Here is a 23,796-nt window from a genome sequence, read left to right on the forward strand (position 1 = left end):
CCGGTAGAAGAGTTTTTCATTTCTTTTTATTTATAAAATGGAAATATTGGTAAAACTATAGGATAGGAGGGATACTATTCCACACAGTTCCCACCACCAGAACTCCATATCCCATCCCCTCCCCTGATAGCTTTCCTATTCTTTAACCCTCTGGGAGTATAGACCCAGGGTCATTATGGGGTGGAGAAGGTGGAAGGTCTGGCTTCTGTAATTGCTTCCCCACTGAACATGGGTGTTGGCAGACTGATCCATACTCCCAGCCTGCCTCTCTCTTTCTCTAGCAGGACAAGGCTCTGGGGAGGCAGAGCTCCAGGACACATTGGTAGGATTGTCTACCCAGGGAAGTCAGGTTGGCATTATGGTAGCATCTGGAACCCAGTGGCTGAAAAAGAGTTAAGATATAAAGCAGAACAAATTGTTAACTAGTCATGAACCTAAAGGCAAGAATATTGCAGATGAAGATTTGGGGTCTCCATTTTGGAAAAAGCCAGTAGGTCTGTTTTAGGTATATTCCAAGGAGCCCATGATTTTACTAGTTTTTCCTTGAGGTGGTTCTATTTTTAAAGTTGAGATATAGACACCTGCAGGCCTGCTTCAGCACTTGTGAAGCAACAACCTGCCCCACTTGTGGGGAGCCCAAGGCTGAAATGGAGATCCTTGTGTGGGTCCTTGCGCTTATTACTATGTGCTCTTAATGCCATGTACACCTCCCCTGCCCCTGCATGTTACTTTTCATTGCTGCTGCCCTATTTTATCTTCCTGAAACAGATTCAACTTGTGTTTTCTTTTCTGATCTTGTTTTTCAACTTCTGCCTGAGAGTGAGATCATCCCATATTCATCCTTCTGTTTCTGACTTATTTCACTTAACATGAATTTTTCAAGGTCCATCCAAGATCAGCTGAAAACAGTGAAGTCACCATTTTTTACAGCTGAGTAGTATTCCATTGTGTATATATACCATAACTTACTCAGCCACTCATCTATTGTTGGACACCTGGGTTGCTTCTAGATTTTGGCTATTACAAATTGTGCTGCTAAGAACATATTTGTACACAGATCTTTTTGGATGGATGTGTTGGGTTCCTTAGGATATATCCCCAGGAGAGGAATTGCAGAATCATAGGGTAGGTCCATTTCTAGCCTTCTGAGAGTTCTCCAGACTGTTCTCCACAGAGGTTGGACCAATTGACATTCCCACCAGCAGTGAGGAGGGTTCCTTTGACCCCACACCCTCCCCAGCATTTGCTGCTGTTACCTTTTCTGATGTATGACATTGTCACAGGAGTGAAGTGGTATCTCATTGTTGTCTTTATTTGCATTTCTCTGACAATCAGAGACTTGGAGCATTTTTTCATGTGTTTCTCAGCCTTTTGGATCTCTTCTGTGGTGAATATTCTGTCCGTGTCCTCCCCTCATTTTTGGATGGGGTTATTTGTTGTCCTGTTGTTGATTTTGGCAAGCTCTTTATATCTGTTGGTTATTAAACTCTTGTCTGATGTATGGCATGTAAAGATCTTCTCCCATTCTGTGAGGGGTCTCTTGGTTTGGGTAGTGGTTTCTTTTGCTGTGAAGAAGCTTTTTGACGTAGTCCCATAGGTTTATATTTGCCTTAGTCTTCTTTGTAAATTGGATTCGTTTCATTGAAGATGTCTTTAAAATTTATGCAGAAAAGAGTTCTGCCAATATTTTCCTCTAAGTATCTGGTAGTTTCTGGTCTAAAATCCAAGTCCTTGATCCACTTGGAATTTACTTTTGTATTTGGTGAAATACAGTGAGTGGTTCAGTTTCATTATTCTGCATGTTTCAACCCATTGTTTCTGACACCATTTGTTGAAGAGACTCTGCTTTTCCCATTTAATAGTCTGGGCCCCTTTGTCAAAGATTAGATGTCCATAGGTGTGTACTGTGAGGTTTATTAACACTTCACAAGTAATTAATGATGTTAAACATCATTTATATATATATATATATATATGTATATATATATATAGATGCCATTTGTATGTCTTCTTTAAAGAAATGTCTGTTTTCTTTATTTTTATTAGGGATTTAATAATGATTAATATGATTATAAGATAATGGGTACAGTTATCCACATAGTTCCCACCACCAGAGTTCCTGTCCCATCCCCTTCATTGAACTTTTCCCTATTCTTTATCCCTCCCTGGAAGTATGGACCAAAATTTTTGATGGGATGCAGAAAGTGGGAAGTCTGGCTTATTACTTCTCTGCTGGACATGGACGTTGGCAGGTCAATCCATACCCCCAGCCTGTTTCTGTCTTTCCCTTTTGGGGTGGGGCTCTGGAGAGGTGAAGTTCTGTGATACTTGGGTGAAGTAATCTGCTTGGGGAGGTCAGGACAGCATCCAGGCGGCGCCTGCAACTTGATGGCTGAAAGGCTATAAGATATAAAGCAAATTGTTCTATAAACTGGAACCCAAAGGTAAGTATAGAGCAAATGAAAATAGGGATCTCCATGTGGAAAGAAGCTAAGAAGTCTATTTTAGGTATGTTCCATGTGGCCCTTGACTTTAGTAATTTTTTCCTGAGTCAGCTAGCTAACATGCTGGTGGACTAAAAGGAAGCAGAGGTTGCTGTTGATTCACAGGAGTTCCTTATGTACTATGGATATTAACTCCTTAACTTGAGAATATTTTCTCCTTTTTAATGGGTTGTGTTTTTACTCTGTGGTTTGTTTCTTTGCTCTGTAAAAGCCTTGTAGTTTGAGATAGCCCCACTTGGCTATTTTTATTTTGGCCAACTATGCTTTTGGTATCATATCCAGAAAATAATCACCAAGATCTACCTCATAACATTTCTCCTCACATCTACTTTTAAATTTAATTCTTACATGCAACTTATTTTTTTATCTTATTTTGAGTTCACTTTTGTGTATGGTGTTCAATTTCATTCACTTTTATATGGATACATACAAGTATTTACTAAGTCACTTACTAAAGAAGACAGTCTTTCTTCTTGTAAAGATCAGTTGTCCAGTCCTAGCTCACCAGGGAGGATGTGTACCTTATCATGCACAGGTTTAAGTCCCACCTCCACATCGAAGGTCCTGTGTAAACTCTGTTGTTTTTTCTCTGTCTTTCTTTGTCTCTGTCTCCCTGTCTCTATACTTAAGTGAATAAGGGGCCTAGGAACAGCAAAATTTCTTATGCATGTGGCCCAAGATCTGAGAAAAGACTAGTTGTCTTATGAGTTGGCTATTAACATTTTAAAAAGGGCTAAGATCAGGTACTTTTGTCTAACTGATTAGCCAATAAAGGCCAGTTGCTAACAACTCTAATATCTAATCTCTGTTAGCTCCTTGCAAGTGATGGACTTAGAATACTAAAAACAAAACACCCTCCTCTCATTATTTAACTGATTTAAAAAACATGGAAAATAATTTACTCAACTTATAAATCCAATATAACTTTAAAGTGAAAATCTGATGTGATTTCAGATATCAGTACATAGACATTTCTTATTTTCTAATATATGCAAAGTTCTGAATATATTAAAATAAAATCTAAATCAATACCCAGAAAATATCAGTATCTTCTGTGTCATGATTAAATATCAGGGGTGGGAGACAGTGGCACATCTAGTAGAGCATACATGTTATAATAAAAAAGGCCGAGAACTCAAGCCTCCCAACCCCACCTCCAGGGGAAAAGCTTCATGAGTGGTGAAGCGATACTGCAGATGTCTCTCTCTCTCTCCCACTCTATCTTCCCTTCCCTCTCAGTTTCTCTCTCTCTATTAAAAAAGGAAGAATAAAAAAATTTTAAATTTAAATGCTATCCAGGAAAAGTTCAAAGACCATGTATCAAGAAAAGTTTGGTAGCACTTACGATGTTATCAAAAGGAAAGACAAAAAGCACATTAATGTTTAGGAGATTATGACTAAGATTTTCCAAAATTGAAAGCCATTGTCCATTTAGTCAAGAAATATGAAAGCCACAATGAATTGAAGAGAAAAAAGTCTATAGCTAAATTCATTATAATGAGACTAAATAGAAACGAAGAAAAGTAAGAGGCTCATTTTCTTTTTAAAACATTTTTTTATTTATAAAAGGAAACATTGACTAAATCATAGGATAAGAGGGTTATAACTCCACACAATTCCCACCACCAGAACTCTGTATCCCATCCCCTCCCCTGATAGCTTTCCCATTCTTTAACCCTCTGGGAGTATGGACCCAAAATCATTATGAGATGCAGAAGGTGGAAGGTCCAGCTTCTGTAATTGCTTCCCTGCTGAACATGGGCATTGACAGGTCGATCCATACTCACAGCCTGCCTCTCTCTTTCTCTAGTGGGGAAGGGCTCTGGGGAATCAGAGCTCCAGGACACATTGGTGGGGTTGTCTGTCCAGGGAAGTCTGGTTGGCATCCTGCTAGCATCTGGAACCTGGTGGTTGACAAGAGAGTTAACATACAAAGCCAAACAAATTGTTGAACAATCATGAACCCAAAGGCTGTAATAGTGCAGATGAAGAGTTGGGGGGATTTCCATTTTGTAGATATCTAGTAGGCATATTTTAGTTATATTCCAAAGGGCCTGTGGCTATACTAGTTTTCTTTTTCTTTTTTCTTTTCTTCTTTTTGCCTGAGCCTGAAATCTGATATGCAAGTGAATCCTAATTATTGTCTGGGGAGATGATGTCATGGTTGGAAAAAGGACCAGAAATCTGGATCAGGGAAGAGAGTAGCTCCCAAATATAGGAAAGGGGTATAAATATTTTTAATTATTTATTATTATTTTATTTATTATATTATTATTTATTATTATTATTATTATTTATTTATAAACCCCATTGATTTGATGTGCTCTGGGGCCCATAATCAGCTTAGGAGCCTATGTGACCTCTGCATCCCTCTGTATCTGAGCTCACATTCTGTGGTCATGAGTAGGAACATTCCAGGGTGCCCAATATCAGGCAGGACCCATCTTCCTCAGGTGTAGCATAAAGTATGTTGTCCAGCCTCCCTTTGGAGGATGGAACATTCTCAACCTTGATGATCCAAGTTGAGGTCAAGGTCCTATGGGGGCCCACAAAGGGGTCTATTGTGTTGTTCTTGAGAGAAATGACCTGTAAGAATGGAGAGAGGGATTTATTCAAGGTCTAGGCCCATCATGTCTGTTTGGGAATCTCAGGACTCCCCGATTAGGGCCCCAGCTGATGGGGTGGCCTGATCATGACTAAAGAGTCATCGTTAAAGTATGCCAGTCACTTGCTCTTATTCAGCTTTTGCAGTCCTTGCTTTGATAAGGTTAGCTTCTGAGAGAGGCTCATTTTCTTTCTTTCTTTTTTTCCTTCTGCTTTTCTTTCTCTCTTCCTACATGAATTTTTCTTTAAAGATGAATTATTGGGATCAGTGAGATAGCTCAGCTGGGAGGCACACCCGCTTTGCCTTATTGTTAGACAGTACAGACTCCAGTCCCGGCCTCCACTCTGCCTGAGAAGCATCCTTGCTATGATCATTCTGTCTCTCTGTCTTAAAAAGTAGAACCAGAGTAGTGATTCCTCAATGACAACAGCAAAGTAGATAGAATCATTTTCTGACACCTATTTATTTATTTATTCATTTTATGAGACGATGGAGAGATGAGAGAGAACCACAGCACCACTCAGGCACATGCAATGCCAGAGCTCCAACCTGGAACCTCATGCCTTAGCAAAGCCCAATGCTTTCTCTCCCAGGCTGTCACCTCCCAGGCTGCTAAAATCAATTCTTTTTTTTTTTTTTTTTTAAAAAAAAAAAGGTTAGAACATTTTTTCAAGGTTTATTTATTTTATTTGATAGAGACAGAGAAATTGAAAAGGAAGGATGATAGAGAGACACTCGCAGCCTTGTTTCACCTCACGTGAAGCTTCCCGCCTTTGCAGTTGGTGTCTAGAGGCTTGAATCTGGATACACGGCATTGTGAATACTCAACTAGTACGCCTTTCCCCAACTCCCTAAAATGAAGCATCTTTAAAATAACTTAATAATCGCTTGAAATAGCAGATTAAAAAAAAAAAAAGTAGGTAGTCAGAAAATTTGACCTAATACATATAATTATTTATTGTGGGGTTTTGGTTTGTTTTGTTTTTATGTCAGAGCACTGCTTAAGTCTAGCTTATGGTAGGTAGTGCTAAGATTTGAACCTGGGACCTTTGATACCTAAGGCATAAAAGTCTATTTGCATAACCATTATGCTATCTCCCACCCCTATATGAACTTATATATGCTATTGTATTTAACATACTCTATAATAATGTGTAGTAGCATGGTCAGTATTTTGGACCTTATTTACCATATCCACACCAAGTCTTCACAAAATAGTGAGCACAGTATGTGAGCACAAATGTCAGCAAAATTCAAAGAATTTTATCCCTACAATTTTGGAATCTACTATTAATCAAAATAAATAGATAGATACATAAAACACATGTATGAACCTGGAAACACAGCTTATCTAGAGTTTGCTTGCTTTGCCATGCGGAGAACCCAGGTTGGAGCTGGGACCCCTCTGCTCTGGAGTAAGTTTTGTTGCTGTGCTGTGTTTCCCTACTTTCCCTTTCTTTCTCTCTCTTTTTTAAATTTATTTATTCCCTTTTGTTGCCCTTGTTTTATTGTTGTCATTGTTGTTGGATAGGACAGAGAGAAATTGAGAGAGGAGGGGAAGACAGAGAGGGGGTGAGAAAGACAGACACCCACAGATCTGCTTCACCGCCTGTGAAGCGACTCCCCTGCAGGTGGGGAGCTGGGGGCTCAAACTGGGATCCTTAAGCCGGTCCTTACGCTTTGCACCACGTGCGCTTAACCCGCTGTGCTACTGCCCAACTCCCTCCCTTTGTCTCCTTGTCCATCTTTTTCTCTCAGAAAAAGTTGTGCTGGAGTGATGAAGTCCCTGTGATAAAAAAAAAAAAAATGTAAAAACATATATGGGACTGGAGAAATAGTATAATCATACAAAAGACTTTCATATCTGAGGCTCTGAGGCCCCAGTTATTTTTTTAAAATTTTATTTATAAAATGAAAATATTGACAAGATTATAGGATAAGAGGGGGTACAGTTCCACACAGTTTCCACTACCAGATCTCTGTATCCAATCCCCTCCCTTGAAAGCTTTCCTACTTTTCATCCCTCTGGGAGTATGGACTTAAGATCATTATGGGGTGTAGAAGGTAGAAGGTCTGGCTTCTGTAATTGCTTCTCCACTAAACATGGGCATGGGCAGATTGATCCATACTCCCAACCTGTCTCTCTCTTTCCCTAATGGGGCAGGGCTCTGGGGAGGCAGAGCTCTAGGACATATTTGTAGAGTCTTCTGCCCAGGAAAGTCAGGTTGGCATCATGGTAGCATCTGGAACTTGGTGGCTGAAAAAGAATTAAGATATAAAGCTTTACAAAGGGAGTCGGGCTGTAGTGCAGCGGCCTAAGCGCAGGTGGCGCAAAGCACAAGAACCGGCATAAGGATCCTGGTTCGAACCCCGGCTCCCCACCTGCAGGGGAGTCGCTTCACAGGTGGTGAAGCAGGTCTGCAGGTGTCTGTCTTTCTCTCCTCCTCTCTGTCTTCCCCTCCTCTCTCCATTTCTCTCTGTCCTATCCAACAACGACAACAATAATAACTACAACAATAAAACAACAAGGGCAACAAAAGGGAATAAATAAATAAAATAAATATTAAAAAAATAAAGAAAGAAAGAAGAACAAATTGTTGACTAATCATGAACCTAAAAGCAAGAATGTAGCAGATGAGATTTGGGATCGCCATTCTGTGAAAAAAAAAAAAAAAAAAACTAGTAGGTCTATTTTAGGTATATTCAAGGGTCCCATGACTTTACTAGTTTTTGCCTGAGCCTGACATCTAATATGCAAGTGGACCTAAGGTATTGTCTGGGGAGATGGTGTCAGAGTTGGAAAAAGGACTAGAAAGCTGGATCAAGGAAGAGAGTAGTTCCCAAATACAGGGAAAGTATATAAATATTGTTAACCGTAAACCCCATCAATTTGATCTGAGGCACAGGAGCCTATGTAACCTCTGCATCCCTGTAGGTCTGAGTTCACATTCTGTGGTCACGGCTAGGAACATTCCAGGCTGCACTAATTTCAGGACCCTTCTTCCTCGGATGGTAGGTAGAGTATGTTGTCCAACCTCCCTTTGGAGAATGGACATTCCCTACCATTGTTGATCCACACTGAAGGCAATATCCTATAGGGACCCACAAAGAGGTCCATTATGTTGATCCTGATGGAGATGACCAGTGACAGTGGTGAGAGGGATCTGTTAGAGATCTAGGCCCAACATGTCTGTGTGGGAATCCCAGGACTCCTGACAAGGCCCCAGTTGTTGGGGTGGAGGCCCCAGTTCTAATACCCAGCACTACCATATGTCAGAACTGAGGAGTACTCTGGTAAAAACCACAACAATAGTAATAAATATATTGATATAAATATCTTAATGTTTATATCAAAGCACATATATGTAAATATATATGGTGCTGGGGAGATTGTGCAGTGCTAGTATATAAGATTCATATGTGAAAAGCCTCAAGTTCAATGCCTGTCACCTCTAGTAGTTAATGCTGACTGGTGCTCTGGTAAATAAATAAATGTATGGCGGGAGACTAGGATGATAGCATAATGGTTATGCAAAAGGACTTCATGCCTGAGGCACCAATGTTCCAGGTTCATTTCGCAACACCACCATAAGCCAGAACTGAGCAGAAAAAGAAAAAGAGGGGTAGGGGCGAGAAAGAAAAAAATGAAATAAATGATAGGTTAAAAAAAAAAAGATTGTTCTATGTCTTTATCCAATAAGTAAATAAAACTTCTCTAAAAAAGAAAAATAAGATAATGAGCCCCTTTGTGGGCCCCCTACAGGACCTTGCCCTCAGTGTGGATCAACAATGGTAAGAACTGTTCCATTCTCCAAAGGGAGGGTAGGCAACATATTCTACCACTCGAGGAAGATGGGTCCTGAAATTAGTGCAGCCTGGCATGTTCCTAGCCATGACTACAGAATGCGAGCTCAGACCTACAGGGATGCAGAGGTTGCACAGACTGCGGCAACGAATATGGGCCCCAGATCAAATCAATAAGGTTTACAGTTAACAATATTTATATACTTTCCCCATATTTGGGAGCTACTCTCTTCCCTGATCCAGCTTTCTAGTCCTTTTTCCAACTCTGACACCGTCTCCCCAGACAATACCCTGCATGTTAGCTGCCAGGCTCAGGCCAAAACTAGTAAAGTTATGGGGCCCTTAGAATATACATACAATAGACCTACTAGCCTTTTCCAAAATGGAGACCTCAGATCTTTATCTGCAATATTCTTACCTTTAGGTTCATGATTAGTCAACAATTTGTTCTGCTTTATATCTTTTTTTTAATTTTTATTTATAAAAAGGAAACACTGACAAAAACCATAGGTTAAGAGAGATACAACAGAGTTCTGGTGGGAATTATGAGTGGAATTATACCCCTCTTATCCTATGGTCTTCTAAATATTTCCATTTTATAAATAAATTTTTAAAAAATGTTAACAAATGGTCAACAATTTGTTTGGCTTTGTATGTTAACTCTCTTGTCAACCACCAGGTTCCAGATGCTAGCATGATGCCAACCAGACTTCCCTGGACAGACAACCCCACCAATGTGTCCTGGAGCTCTGATTCCCCAGAGTCCTTCCCCACTAGAGAAAGAGAGAGGCAGGCTGTGAGTATGGATCGACCTGTCAACGCCCATGTTCAGCAGGGAAGCAATTACAGATGCTGGACCTTCCACATTCTGCATCCCACAATGACCTTGGCTCCATACTCCCAGAGGGTTAAAGAATAGGAAAGCTATCAGGGGAGAGGATGGGATACAGAGTTCTGGTGGTGGGAATTGTGTGGAGTTGTACCCCTCTTATCCTATGATTTAGTCAATGTTTCCTTTTTATAAATAAAAATTTTTTAAATGTTTAAAAAAATAAAAAAGAAAAGTTGGAGTGGGGAGATAACATAGTGACAATGCAAATGACTTCGGTGCTTGGGTTGCCACAGTCTCAGGTCAAATCCATTATAAGTCAGAACTGAGCAATGCTCCGGCCAAAAACTTTTAAAAATTAGAATATATGAATTAAATAGTTAGGATGTAGAGCCAGATAAAGAGAGGTCTTAGACATTCCTAGAGACTTTTCTGATTATTTTGAAAGGAAAAGGCAAACAGGATCAGGGAGGGAGGGTCTGAGTAACATTCCACTTGTTCCTGCAAAGTAATGTTAAAATAGTTAGGGCTTTTGCAAAGCAGCTCTTGCCAAAGAGAGTATAAAAGAGTCATTTTTTTTTGTCTAGTGTAATTTATTAATGTAAAGTACTTCAGTACTGTTAGAGTAATGCTTTTATTATCTTCATGTAAATAAATAGATAAATAGATAAAGACATAAATAAAATCAATCCAGAGTCAGAACTGAAGAAGACACAGAGAATTTTCTTGCAGCCTTACTATGGGAGACCTTTCAAACCCTATCACAAAATTTAGGAAAAAGCAAACAAAAACATAATAGTGTTCAATGCCATAAAACTAAAAGATAGCTCAGTAATAAACAAAGCAAAACATCATAGGTAATGAAAAGCAGCTTGAATCAGTAAGCATGGTAATTTTTTTTACTATGTTTATTTATTGGTTAGAGACAGCCAGAAGTTAAGAAGTGGGAGATAGAGAGGGGAGAGACAGAAAGACACCTGCAGCACTGCTTCACCACTTGCAAAGCTATCCCCCTGCAGGTGGGGACTGGGGGCTTAAACCTGGGACCTTGCCCACTGTAACATGTGCACTCAACCAGGTGTACCACCACCCAGCCCCTAGCACAGGAAAAAATTTTAAATTTCAATATCACTATACTGAAGAAACCTTTATTTACAGGGGTTTTATTGTCACAAAGATACATTTCCCCCCAAATAATACAGCGAAAGTACATCAGCATCTCCCACTATAAACAGGATAGATCTTTTTTAACATAAAAAAACTTACACAAATTATTAACTAGTACTAACAACCCAACAGAAAAAAAGTGAGCAAAAGAAACGAACAAATAGTTAACCCATCAGTAAATCAAAGCAAAACTTAAGTATTTGAAAAGATACTCCAGGAGTCCAGTGGTAGCACAGTGGGTTAAGTGGCATGTTGTGTAAAGCACAAGGACAGGGGTAAGGATCCTGGTTTGAGTCCCAGCTCCCCACCTGCAGGGGAGTCGCTTCACAAGCAGTGAAGCAGGTCTGCAGGTGTCTTTCTCTTTTTTCTCTGTCTCCCTTCCTCTCTCCATTTCTTTTTGTCCTGTCCAACAACAACAATAATAACTACAACAATAAGACAACAAGGGCAACAAAAGGGAATAAATAAATAAATATTAAAAAAAGAAAGAAAGAAAGAAAGATACTCCAAAAGGGTGTGAAAAAAGAAGGAAGATCTGTGCTTGTGAAATGGGGTAGTTGACGCAACTGTTATGAAGTACAATTTATTTATTAGTAACTATAACGATTCCTAAATGTACCTTAATAATGCCAGATTTAGGAATACTCCAAGGTATGTAGTGGTATCTGTTCAAAGTTGCTTTTTATGGCATTGATTATACTGGCACAGTACTAAATATATATTTTTAACAGTTTACTGAAGGAACAAAACAATAGTTCCTCCTAAATTCTGAAAAGGAGTACGTGTAAAGACTCCTAAGATAAAACATTAATTGAAGGATATAGTGTTTGGGAAAAAAAAGTCTAACATTCTAGCATCTATATAAAAAAGTGAGGCATAATCTTTATTGGTTAGGCTTAAGGATTTTATAAAAATTGAGATATGAGCTTGTGCATGAAGTTCCTTGTGGGATACAGTGAATTTGTGTCTATTAAGGGGTGAAGTACAGGCTGGTAGGGACACCTTTTACTGTATTCTTAATGTACTTTGTTTTATCTATGTGAACAAATGGTCTATGTAAGAAAAATATGCAAGGAAAAAATTAGTCATCTATTTAAATGACCATGGTATATCTACCAATAAGATCAAATTATAAATAGCTTTCCACAAAAATGTTTCTAATATCAAACCATAAATAGCATCTGTAATGACTTTATTTTTGTAAAAAGCATGTAAAGGATGACTTTATTTTTGTATAAAGCACGCTGTACCTACTGAGAGCAGATATATATATGCAGTCTTGAGGTCAGGGGAGACAGCAAAATGGTTATGCAAAAAGACTTTCACGCCTGAGACACCAAAGGTCCTAGGTTCAATCCCCAGCAAAACAATACAAAATAAATAATAGTTATGAAGTTGTGTTTTTTTCTTTAATACAACAGAGAGAAATTAAGAGAGGAGAGGAGACAGGGAAAGAGTTAGAGAGACACCTGCATACCTGCTTCACTGCTTGTGAAAGTTTCCCCTCTGCAGGTGGGGACTGGGGACTCTGAACCAAGACCCTTGCACATGATATAACATGTGCGTTTAGCCTGGTTCACCACCACACAGCCCCAACTCATGTTTTTCTTTTCTCTCTGTTTTTACTACTTGATAGGATAGAGAGAGATTGCGAGGGAGAGAGGAAGATAAAAAGGAAGACAGGGAGAAAGAGACATCTGCAGCACTGCTCTACCACTTGTGAAGCTTCCCCCCTGCAAATGCAGACCAGGGCCTCAACCCTAGGTCCTTGCTCATGGTAACTTGTGTGCTTAATTCAGTGCCGGACCTTCCTAACTTTTCTTTTTATGAGTTTAGATTGCTTCACTTCCTTAAAAAGAACATATATCTCTCAATTTAAAAAAAATGGAACTTTGTTTAACTAAAAAATATATCTTGTAGTCATGTCTTGCCACAAATAAAAATGAAATTTGTCCAAAGTGAAATATTTTATTTTGTAGGCAGTCACAATATGGATCTATGATCCAGAAAGTGCAGACCCTAAAGAGCTGGAATGGATTGCAGATAAACCTTCACTAGTAAGTGAAAGCTTACTATATTCTCTTTTTAAAGAGTATCAACTATAATATATGGATATGATTTTAAGTTGCCTAGAGCCAACAAAATACATTTTGACTACCCGTTTAAGTTTAGTCATAATAGTGATGTGAAGTTATGACAATTTCTGTAATTTCTTTCAGGTCTTATTAAGCCTTTTTTTTTTTTTTTGTATTTTTGTGACCATGTTTTGTTTTTTTTAATAAAGGGGAATATAAAGTACTTTAGAAGTGTTTCTTAACCATCTTTCTTCAAGTCTGTCCAATTCCTTATTGACTCATTTACTACATGGAGACTAATAAATTTCCTAGTGGTGCAATACAGTGAACAAATCATATCTTTTTAATTATTGCTTTAATGTTTTTATTATCTTTAATTGATAGCGAATTAATGCCAGAAGTTGAGAGGAAGGGGCATATATAAATAGAGAGAGACAGGCAAACACCCGCAGCACTGCTTCACCACACATGAAACTTTTACAGCAGGTAAGGATTGGGGGCTTGAACCTGGGTCCTTGTGCACTATAATGTATGCATTCAACCAGGTGTGCCACCTAAATTCAACCCGGCCCCCTATTTTTTTAAATTTATTTCTTTATTGGGGAATTAATGTTTTACATTCAACAGTAAATACAATAGTTTATACATGCATAACATACTCCAGTTTCCCATTTAACAATACAACCCCCACTATGTCATTTATCATCCATCGTGGACCTGTATTCTCCCCACCCACCCACCCAGAGTCTTTTACTTGGGTGCAATATGCCAATTCCATTTCAGGTTCTACATAGTTTAGCATCTATGTTCATCAGAGATATTGGTCTGTAGTTTTCTTTTTTGGTTGTGTCCCTGTCTGCTTTTGGTATCAGAGTGATGTTGGCTTCATAGAAGCGGGCAGGGAGTATTCCAGTGTCTTCAATCTTCTGGAAGACTTTTAAAAGTAGAGGTATTAGTTCTTCTTTGAAGGTTTTGTAGAATTCATTTGTAAAACCATCTGGTCCAGGACTTTTATTTTTGGGGAGATTTTTGATAACTGTTTCAGTTTCATTAGCTGTGATGGGCCTGTTCATGTTATCCACTTCCTCTTTACTTAGTTTTGGAAGTTGGTAGGTATCTAGGAAATCATCCATTTCTTCCAGGTTCTCTAGCTTGGTGGCATATAGTTGTTCATAGAAGCCTCGCATGATATGTTGAATTTCTGTGGTGTCTGTTGTGATAGCTCTTCTTTCATTTACTATCCGATTTATTTGGATCTTCTCCCTTTTTTGTTTTGTGAATCTGGCTAAAGGTTTGTTGATTTTGTTCACTCTTTCGAAGAACCAACATTTACTTTCGTTGATCTTTTGTATGGTTTTCCTATTCTCAATGTTATTTATTTCTGCCCAAACTTTAGTGATTTCTGAACTCCTCGTTGCTTTAGGGTTCCTTTGTTGTTCTTCTTCTAGGTCTTTAAGATGTGCAATCAGGCTGTTTATTTGTGCTTTTTCTTGTTTCCTAATGTGTGCTTGTATAGCAATTAGGACTGCTTTAGCTGTGTCCCAAATATTTTGATAGCTTGTGTCTTCATTTTCATTGAACTCTCAAAACATTTTGATTTCTTCCTTGATTTTCTCTTTGACCCAGAGGTTTTATTTAATGTAGGTGACTCTTTGTTTTTCTCTTGAAGCCTTCAGTATCCTTTTTTTATCCTTATTCCTTTCCATTCTAAGTATGATATTCTTGGTGTCTTTAGGTTTGGGTTAATTCTGTTTGGGACCCTCTGAACTTCTTGAATCTTTATGTCTTTTTTTGTTGTCTAGACTAGAGAAGTTTTCAGCTATTATGGCCTGGAAAATGCTTTCTTCCTCTCCTTCTCTTTTCTTCCTCTGGTATGTCAATAATGCATATATTGTTTCTTTTGAAGTCATCCCATAGGACTCTGTTGTTGTTTTCAGCATCTCTTAATCTCTTTTTGAGATCTCTCTTACTTCTTTTTTAGTTGTCTCTAATTCATCCTCAATCTTGCTAATTCTGTGGTGGGGAGCCGGGGTTCAAACCGGGATCCTTATGCCGGTCCTTGTGCTTTGCGCCACCTGTGCTTAACCCGCTGCGCTACAGCCCGACTCCCTAATTTTTTTTTTTAACCAGCAGTAAACAAACTACTTTGTGAGAACTAGGATGGATATCATTGGGAAGAGAGAGGCACAGAATTTTAGTGGTGGGCTCAGTGTGGATCTAAACTCTGTAACCCTACAATCTTCATAAACTACACTTAATCACAATTTCTTTTTTTATTTATTTATTTTTCCCATTTTCTGCCTTTGTTTTTTATTGTTGTTGTTACCTGACGCTGTTGAGTGGCTACTGAAGAAGGGCAAATGCTAGAAGAATTGTTGTTGTAGTTATCATTGTTGTTGTTATTGATGTCAACGTTGTTAGATAGGACAGAGAGAAATGGAGAGAGGAGGCAAAGACAGAGGGGGAGAGAAAGAGAGACACCTGCAGAACTGCTTCACCTTTTGTGAAGCAATTCCCCTGCATGTGGGGAGCCGGTGGCTCTGAACCGGGATCCTTACCCTTCATGCCATGTGCTCTTAACCCACTGCACTACCACCCAACTCCCCACAATTTCTTTTTAAATTGCTTGAAAGAAGGGAGCTAGAGAGATATCATTAATTGTTATGCAAAAAAGATTTTCATGCTTGAGGCTCTGTGTCCTAGGTTCAATTCCTAGTATCTCTGTATGCCAGACCAGAGCAGTTCTCTAGTCTTTCTCTCTCTCTTGCTCTCTCTCCCTCCCTTCCTTTCTTCCTTTCTCTATATAAGTTAAAATTAAATAAAATATTTTTTAAAAGAGTTACTTTTTCGGGAGTCAGGCGGTAGTGCAGTGGGTTAAGCGCACGTGGCACAAAGCTCAAGGATCAGCATAAGACTCCCGGATCAAGCCCTGGCTCCCCACCTGCAGGGGAGTCGCTTCATAGGCGGTGAAGTAGGTCTGCAGGTGTCTCTCTTTCTCTCTCTCTCTCTGTCTTCCCCCCCTCTCTCCATTTTTCTCTGTACTATCCAACAAAGACGACAATAATAACCACAACAATAAAACAAGAGCAACAAAAGGGAATAAATAAATATTTTAAAAAAGAATTACTTTTTCGTATTATCTTTCTTTATTGGATTAGACACAGCCAGAAATCGAAAGGGAAGGGGGCGATATGAGAGGAGAGACACCTGCTGTCCCGCTTCACTACTTGCAAAGCTTTCCCCCTGCAAGTGGGGTCTGGAGGCTCAAACCCAGGTCCTTGTGCATTGTAACATGTGCACTCTACCAGGTGTACCACCACCTGGCCCCTACTTTTTAATATTTAAGTTTTGTCTTCTGGTGCATTTAAAATGTATTGAAAAATATATGATAAGTAGTTTACTCTTCATGAGACCGCTTATGTCTTAATGAGTCAGGTTCACTGTGATTTTTTCTAATTATTTAATTTATTTATTAGATAGTTTTGATTTACAAAACTATAAATGTTTTAGAAGTACACTGGCATTAAAAGTCAAAGTTTAGGTACTAGTTGTGCTTACTTCTATTTGCTATTGTCGCTTCTCGGCAGGGAATTATATGCGCATGCTCTCTTTGAATATATGTGCACAATCCTGGAAATTGTTCTCTATATAACCACCTTGACTTCTGGTAACCTAAACATTGCTATCTATTTGCTAGAGCAATTGGCATGTTAATTATAATTATTTAGAATTTCCTGACCTAATAATTCTTCCAATTGTGTAAGTTTTCTTTTTATCTATCTATTTTAATTTCTTTATTGGGGAATTAATGTCTTACATTTGACAGTAAATACAATAGTTTGTACATGCATAACATTTCCCAGTTTTCCATATAACAATACAACCCCCACTAGGTCCTCCAGTCGTGTAAGTTTTCATTCTGATTCTGAAACTTGCTTTTTTTTTCTCCAGACTGTGTCTTTGTTTGCCTTTTGGTATGCTTGCAGTTTTCTGTGTTAATAACTTTTGACCCAGTAATCATACTTTCTGTAATCTAATAAATAGTTCTAAAAATGGTAAAGGTGGAAGATATGTTGAGGTGGAAGTGCACATATCACCATGGCTAAGGAGCTGGGTTTGAGCCCTTTCTCCCCACCTACAGGGAGGATGCTTCATGAGTGGTAAAGCAGGTCTCTAGGTGTCTACATTTCTCTCTCCTTTCTATCTTCCCCCTCCCCTTTCAATCTCTCTGTCCTGTCAAATAAAAATAAAGTAGAAAAAAATAATAAAAGGGGGGGGCAGGAGGTAGCGCAGCGGGTTAGGCGCATGTGGCACAAAGTGAAAGGACTGGCCTAAGGATCCCGGTTCCAGTCCCCGGCTCCCCACCTGCAGGGGAGTCGCTTCACAGGCGGTGAAGTGGGTCTGCAGGTGTCTATCTTTCTCTCCTCCTCTCTATCTTCCCCTCCCCTCTCAATTTCTCTCTGTCCTATCCAACAACAACGACAACAATAATAGTAACAACACTGATAAACAACAAGGGCAACAAAAAGGGAAAAAAATGGCCTCCAGGAGCAGTGGATTTGTGGTGCAGGTACCAAGCCCCAGCGATAACCCTGGAGGCAAAATAATAATAATAATAATAATAATAAGGAAAAAATGACCACCATGAACCATGCATTCATAGTGCTAGTACTGAGCCCCAGTGATAACCCTGGCGGCAAAAGGAGAAAAAGAAAACAGATGGTAGATATGTTGATGTCATGGTAATAATATTTATAATTAAGAAAAATTAAATTACATATATGTCCAATAGTGAGTGTTAATATGACAATTTTATTATTATTATTATTATTTATTTATAAAAAGGAAACACTGACAAAACCATAGAATAAGGGGGGTACAACTTCACACAGTTCCCACTACCAGAACTCCCTATCCCATCCCCTCCCCTGATAGCTTTCCTATTCTTTATCCCTCTGGGACTATGGACCCAAGGTCATTGTGGGATGCAGAAGGTGGAAGGTCCGGCTTCTGTAATTGCTACCCCGCTGAACATGGGCATTGACAGGTTGAGCCATACTCCCAGCCTGCCTCTCTCTTTCCTTAGTGGGGCAGGGTTCTAGGGAATCAGAGCTCCAGGACACACTGCTGGTGTTGTCTGTCCAGGGCAGTCTGGTTGGCATCATGCTAGCATCTGGAACCTGGTGGCTGAAAAGAGAGTTAAGATATAAAGCCAAACAAGTTGTTGATTAATCATGAATCTAAAGGCTGGAGTAGTGCAGATGAAGAGTTGGGGTAGGGGTGTCTCTGTTCTGTAGATAGCTAGTAGGCATATTTTAGTTATATTCCAAAGGGCTTGTGGCTATACTAGTGTTTTTTTTTTCCCTAAGTCTCAAATCTGATATGCAGGTGGATCCTAGTTATTGTCTGGGGAGATGATTTCATGGCTGGAAAAAGGACCAGAAAGTTGGATCTGGGAAGAGAATAGCTCCCAAATATGGGAAAGGTGTATAAATATTGTTGACTGTAAACCCCATCAATTTGATCTGATCTGGTGCCTATAGTCAATTTAGGAGCCTATGTGACCTCTGCATCACTGTAGATCTGACCTCACATTCTTTTTTTTATTAATTTTTTAATTTATAAAAAGGAAACATTGACTAAATCATAGGATAAGAGGGGTACAACTCCACACAATTCCCACCACCAGAACTCTGTATCCCATCCCCTGCCCTGATAGCTTTCCTATTCTTTAACCCTCTGGAAGTATGGACCCAAGGTCATTATGGGATGCAGAAGATGGAAGGTCCAGCTTCTGTAATTGCTTCCCCGCTGAACATGGGCGTTGACAGGTTGATCCATACTCACAGCCTGTCTCTCTCTTTCTCTAATGGGGAAGGGCTCTGGGGAATCAGAGCTCCAGGACACATTGGTGGGGTTGTCTGTCCAAGGAATTCTGGTTGGCATCCTGCTAGCATCTGGAACCTGGTGGTTGACAAGAGAGTTAACATACAAAGCCAAACAAATTGTTGAACAATCATGAACCTAAAGGCTGTAATAGTGCAGATGAAGAGTTGGGGGGATTTCCATTTTGTAGATATCTAGTAGGCATATTTTAGTTATATTCCAAAGGGCCTGTGGCTATACTAGTTTTCTTTTTCTTTTTTCTTTTCTTCTTTTTGCCTGAGCCTGAAATCTGATATGCAAGTGAATCCTAATTATTGTCTGGGGAGATGATGTCATGGTTGGAAAAAGGACCAGAAATCTGGATCAGGAAAGAGAGTAGCTCCCAAATATGGGGAAGGGGTATAAATATTTTTTAATTATTTATTATTATTTTATTTATTTTATTATTTCTATTTATTATTTATTTAATTAATTATTATTATTTATAAACCCCATTGATTTGATGTGATCTGGGGCCCATAATCAGCTTAGGAACCTATGTGACCTCTGCATCCCTCTGTATCTGAGCTCACATTCTGTGGTCATGAGTAGGAACATTCCAGGGTGCCCCAATATCAGGCAGGACCCATCTTCCTCAGGTGTAGCATAAAGTATGTTGTCCAGCCTCCCTTTGGAGGATGGAACATTCTCAACCATTGTTGATCCAAGTTGAGGTCAAGGTCCTATGGGGGCCCACAGAGGGGTCTATTGTGTTGTTCTTGAGAGAAATGACCTGTAAGAATGGAGAGAGGGATTTATTCAAGGTCTAGGCCCATCATGTCTGTTTGGGAATCTCAGGACTCCCCGATTAGGGCCCCAGCTGATGGGGTGGCCTGATCGTGACTGAAGAGTCATCGTTAAAGTATGCCAGTCTCTTGCTCTTATTCAGCTTTTGCAGTCCTTGCTTTGATAAGGATAGTTTGGGAGTGAGTGACAGAAATATAATAGGAAATAAGTGAAGAGTTATCTAAGTCTAAGTGGACACTATTTCATTATGAATAAATGGTGATAATTAAAATTCCTGACAGACTCTTTTCCCTTTTATTTCCAAGTAGAGGGTAAGAGACAGAGAGAGAAGGAAAAAAAGGAGATGTTGTATTTATGATATATATAAATATATGTAAGAGAGTCTTTCTTAAGTTTTTTTAACTTATTTATAAAATGAAAATTTTGATAAGACCATAGGATAAGAGAGGTACAATTCCACACAGTTCCCACCACCAGAGCTCCGTATCACATCCCCTCCCTTGAAAGCTATCCTATTCTTTATCCCTCTGGGAGTATGGACCCAGAGTCATTAAGGTGTGCAGAAGGTGGAAGGTCTGGCTTCTGTAATTGCTTCTCTGCTGAACATGGGCATTATCAGGTCAAGCCATACTCCCAGCCTGTCTCTCTTTCCCTAGTGGGGCATGGCTCTGGGGATGTGGGGCTTCAGGATACATTGGTGGGGTCATTTGCCCAGGGAGGTCAGGCTGGCATCATGGTAGCATCTGGAACTTGGTGGCTGAAAAAGAATTAAGATATAAAGCAGATCCCCCCACACCTATGGACATCTAATTTTTGACAAAGCTGCCCAGACTATTAAATGGAGATAGCAGAGTCTCTTCAACAAATGGTGTTGGAAAAAAATGGGTTGGAACATGCAGAAGAATGAAAATGAACCGCAATATTTCAGCAAACAAAAAATTAAATTCCAGTTGGATCTAGTACCTGGATGTTAGACCAGAAACTATCAGATACTTAGAGGAAAATATTGGCAGAACTCTTTTCTGCACAAATTGTAAAGACATCTTCAATGAAACAAATCCAATTACAAAGAAGACTAAGGCAAGTATAAACCTGTGGGACTACATCAAATTAAAAAGCTTCTGCACAGCATAAGAAACCACTACCCAAACCAAGAGACCCCTCACAGAATGGGAGAAAGTCTTTACATGTATACATCAGACAAGAGTTTAATAACCAAAAATATATAAAGAGCTTGCCAAACTCAACAACAAGAAAGCAAATGACCCAGGAGCCAGAAGGTGGCACACGTGGTTGAGCACACATGTTAAAATTTTAGACATGTGTGAATGTGCAAGGACCCAGGTTCAAGCCCCCACCTGCAGGGGGAAAGCTTTTTGAGTGGTGAAGCAGGGCTACGGGTGTCTCTCTGTCTCTCTCTCTCTCTCCCTCTCTACCACCTTCCCTCTTGATTTCTGACTGTCTCTACCCAATAAAGAAAGGTAATAAAAATTAAAAGAAAAGAAAGAAAACAAATGGCCCCATCCAAAAAACAGGGAGAGGACATGGACAGAATATTCACCACAGAAGAGATCCAAAAGGCTGAAAAATACATGAAAAAATGCTCCAAGTCTTTGATTGTCAGCGAAATGCAAATAAAGACAACAATGAGATACCACTTCACTCCTGTGAGAATGTCATACATCAGAAAAGGTAGCAGCAACAAATGCTGGAGAGGTTGTGGGATCAAAAGAACCCTCCTGCACTGCGGGTGGGAATGTCAATTGGTCCAACCTCTGAGGAGAGCAGTCTGGAGAACTCTCAGAAGGCTAGAAATGGACCTACCCTACCCTATGATCCTGCAATTTCTCTCCTGGGGTTATACCCTAAGGAACCCAACACACCCATCCTAAAAGATTTGTGTATATCTATGTTCATAGCAGCATAATTTGTAATAGCCAAAACCTGAAAGTAACCCAGGTGTACAACAACAAATAAGTAGCTGAGCAAGATGTGGCATATAAATAACAATGGAGTACTACTCAGCTATTAAAAATGGTGATTTCACCATTTTCAGCCCACCTTGGATGGTACTTGAAGAAATCATGTTGAGTGAAATAAGTCAGAAACAGAAGGATGAATATGGGTTGGTGTCACCCTCAGGCAGAAGTTGAAAAACAAGATCAGAAGAGAAAACACAAGTAGAACCTGAACTGGAGTTGATATATTGCACCAAAATAAAAGACTCTGGGGTGGGTGGCGGAGGCTACAGGTCTTGGAAAAGGATGACAGAGGACCTAGTGGGAATTGTATTGTTATGTGGAAAACTGAGAAATGTTATGCATGTACAAAATATTGTATTTACTGTCAAATATAAAACATTAATCCCCCAATAAAGAAATAAAAAAGGAAGCTTTGACCAGAACCAAGCACAGAGTGGGAACAGCAGAGTTAGAGGCTCAAGTTCAGTCTTCAGTTCATATAGGAAAGTTGGCTTCCAGTAGGAAGCTTAACAGCAGAATCTAAAATCACCTCCATCCCCACATGACTGTCAGTTGAAGATATGACTGGTTTTGTAGATCCCAATACCAGCCCTGCAAGGGAAAGAAGCTGGAGATGCCCCATAGAGAGGTCGTAGGAAGGAAGAAAGGAAGGAAGGAAGGAAGGAAGGAAGGTAGGAAGGAAGGAAGGAAGGAAGGGAGGGAGGGAGGGAGGAAGAAATAAATTTCAGTGTTGTGGTCTCTTTCTGTCTTTGTTTCTCAAAAAAAATTTTTTTTTCTTTTTAAACAAAGAACTCTGGGAAGGAGAGGGAAGGAAGAGCTGAAGAGAACCTTGGGGTCCTGGTGTATGACTTTGTAAAAGGACCTTAGTTGTGGGTCCTTTGTTGTGAGAGTGTTCTGCAAAGAACTTTCATGGAGAGGTAAGAAATAGTACCCAGGTGTCAAAGACAGTACTATAAACTATTAACACCCCCCCCATAAAAATGATTTAAAAAAATTCAGAGTTCAGTGATAGAAGAATGCTCACATGTATCATAACTTCAACACAATTTAATGTTATGTAGCCACTGAAAATTATGTACCCAAGTAATTTTTATAGACTTTGGAGAATGCTTGTATTTTAGCAATAAGTAAAAGAATCAGATATATGCCAAAAAAAGAAAGAAAGAAAGAAACAGAAGGATGAATACGGGATAATCTCACTGTCAGGCAGAAGTTGAAAAACAAGATCAGAAGAGAAAACGCGAATAGAACCTGAACTGGAGTTGGTGTATTGCACCAAAGTAAAAGAATCTGGGGTGGGTGGGAGGAGAGTACAGGTCCTGGAAAAGGATGACAGAAGACCTAGTGGGAATTGTATTGTTATGTGGCTGAGAAATGTTGTGCATGTACAAACAATTGTGTTTACTGTGGAATGTAGAACATTAATCCCTCAATAAAAAAATTTTTTTAAAATATAAAGCAGAACAAATTGTTGACAAATCATGAGCCTAAAGGCAAGAATATTGCAGGTGAGATTTGGGTCTCCATTTTGGAAAAAGCTAGTATGTCTATTGTAGGTATATTCCAAGGGGACCATGACTTCACTAATTTTTGCCTGAGCCTGGCAGCTAATATGCAGGTGGACCTAAGGTATTGTCTGGGGAGATGGTGTCAGAGTTGGTAAAAGGACTAGATAGCTGAATCAGAGAAGAGAGTAGCTCCCAAATATGGGCAAAGTATCTAAATATTGTTAACTGTAAACCTCATCGATTTGATCTGGGGCCCATTGTCAGCACAGGAGCCTATCTATGTAACCTCTGCATACCTATAGGTCTGAGCTCACTATCTGTGGTCACAGCTAGGAACATTCCAGGCTGCACCAATTTCAGGATGCATCTTCCTTGAGTGGCAAAGTATGTTGGCCAAACCTCCTTTGGAGGGTTTTTGTTTTTGTTTGTTTTTTTTGATCTCACTGTCTTTTCTTGAGCATCCTCTATCCATTTCTTCATTCCCTTTCATGCTTTAAAGTTGTCTCATATTTCCATGGCTTGTGCTTCTGGGTCTGTTGCACTTTGTATTACCTTGTTGAGCATTAAATGTTCATGGTTTCTTCCTTTGTGGCATTCATTTCAGTAACTCTTGCAAGGCAGATGTGGTAATGGCAAACTCTTTAACTTTT

General features: G+C 39.4%; 1 protein-coding gene across 1 annotated transcript in view; it reads left to right on the forward strand.

The window, feature by feature from the left end:
* CATSPERE (catsper channel auxiliary subunit epsilon) overlaps positions 1 to 23,796 on the forward strand; it is a 129,922-nt gene that overhangs the window by 24,551 nt on the left and 81,575 nt on the right. The window contains exon 7 of the mRNA XM_007534920.2: positions 12,889 to 12,966. Within this exon, the coding sequence (XP_007534982.2) occupies positions 12,889 to 12,966 (78 nt within the window). The remainder of the gene's footprint in view (positions 1 to 12,888; positions 12,967 to 23,796) is intronic.

The sequence above is a fragment of the Erinaceus europaeus genome, chromosome 6 (assembly GCF_950295315.1).
Source record: "Erinaceus europaeus chromosome 6, mEriEur2.1, whole genome shotgun sequence".
Taxonomy (NCBI): Eukaryota; Metazoa; Chordata; class Mammalia; order Eulipotyphla; family Erinaceidae; genus Erinaceus; species Erinaceus europaeus.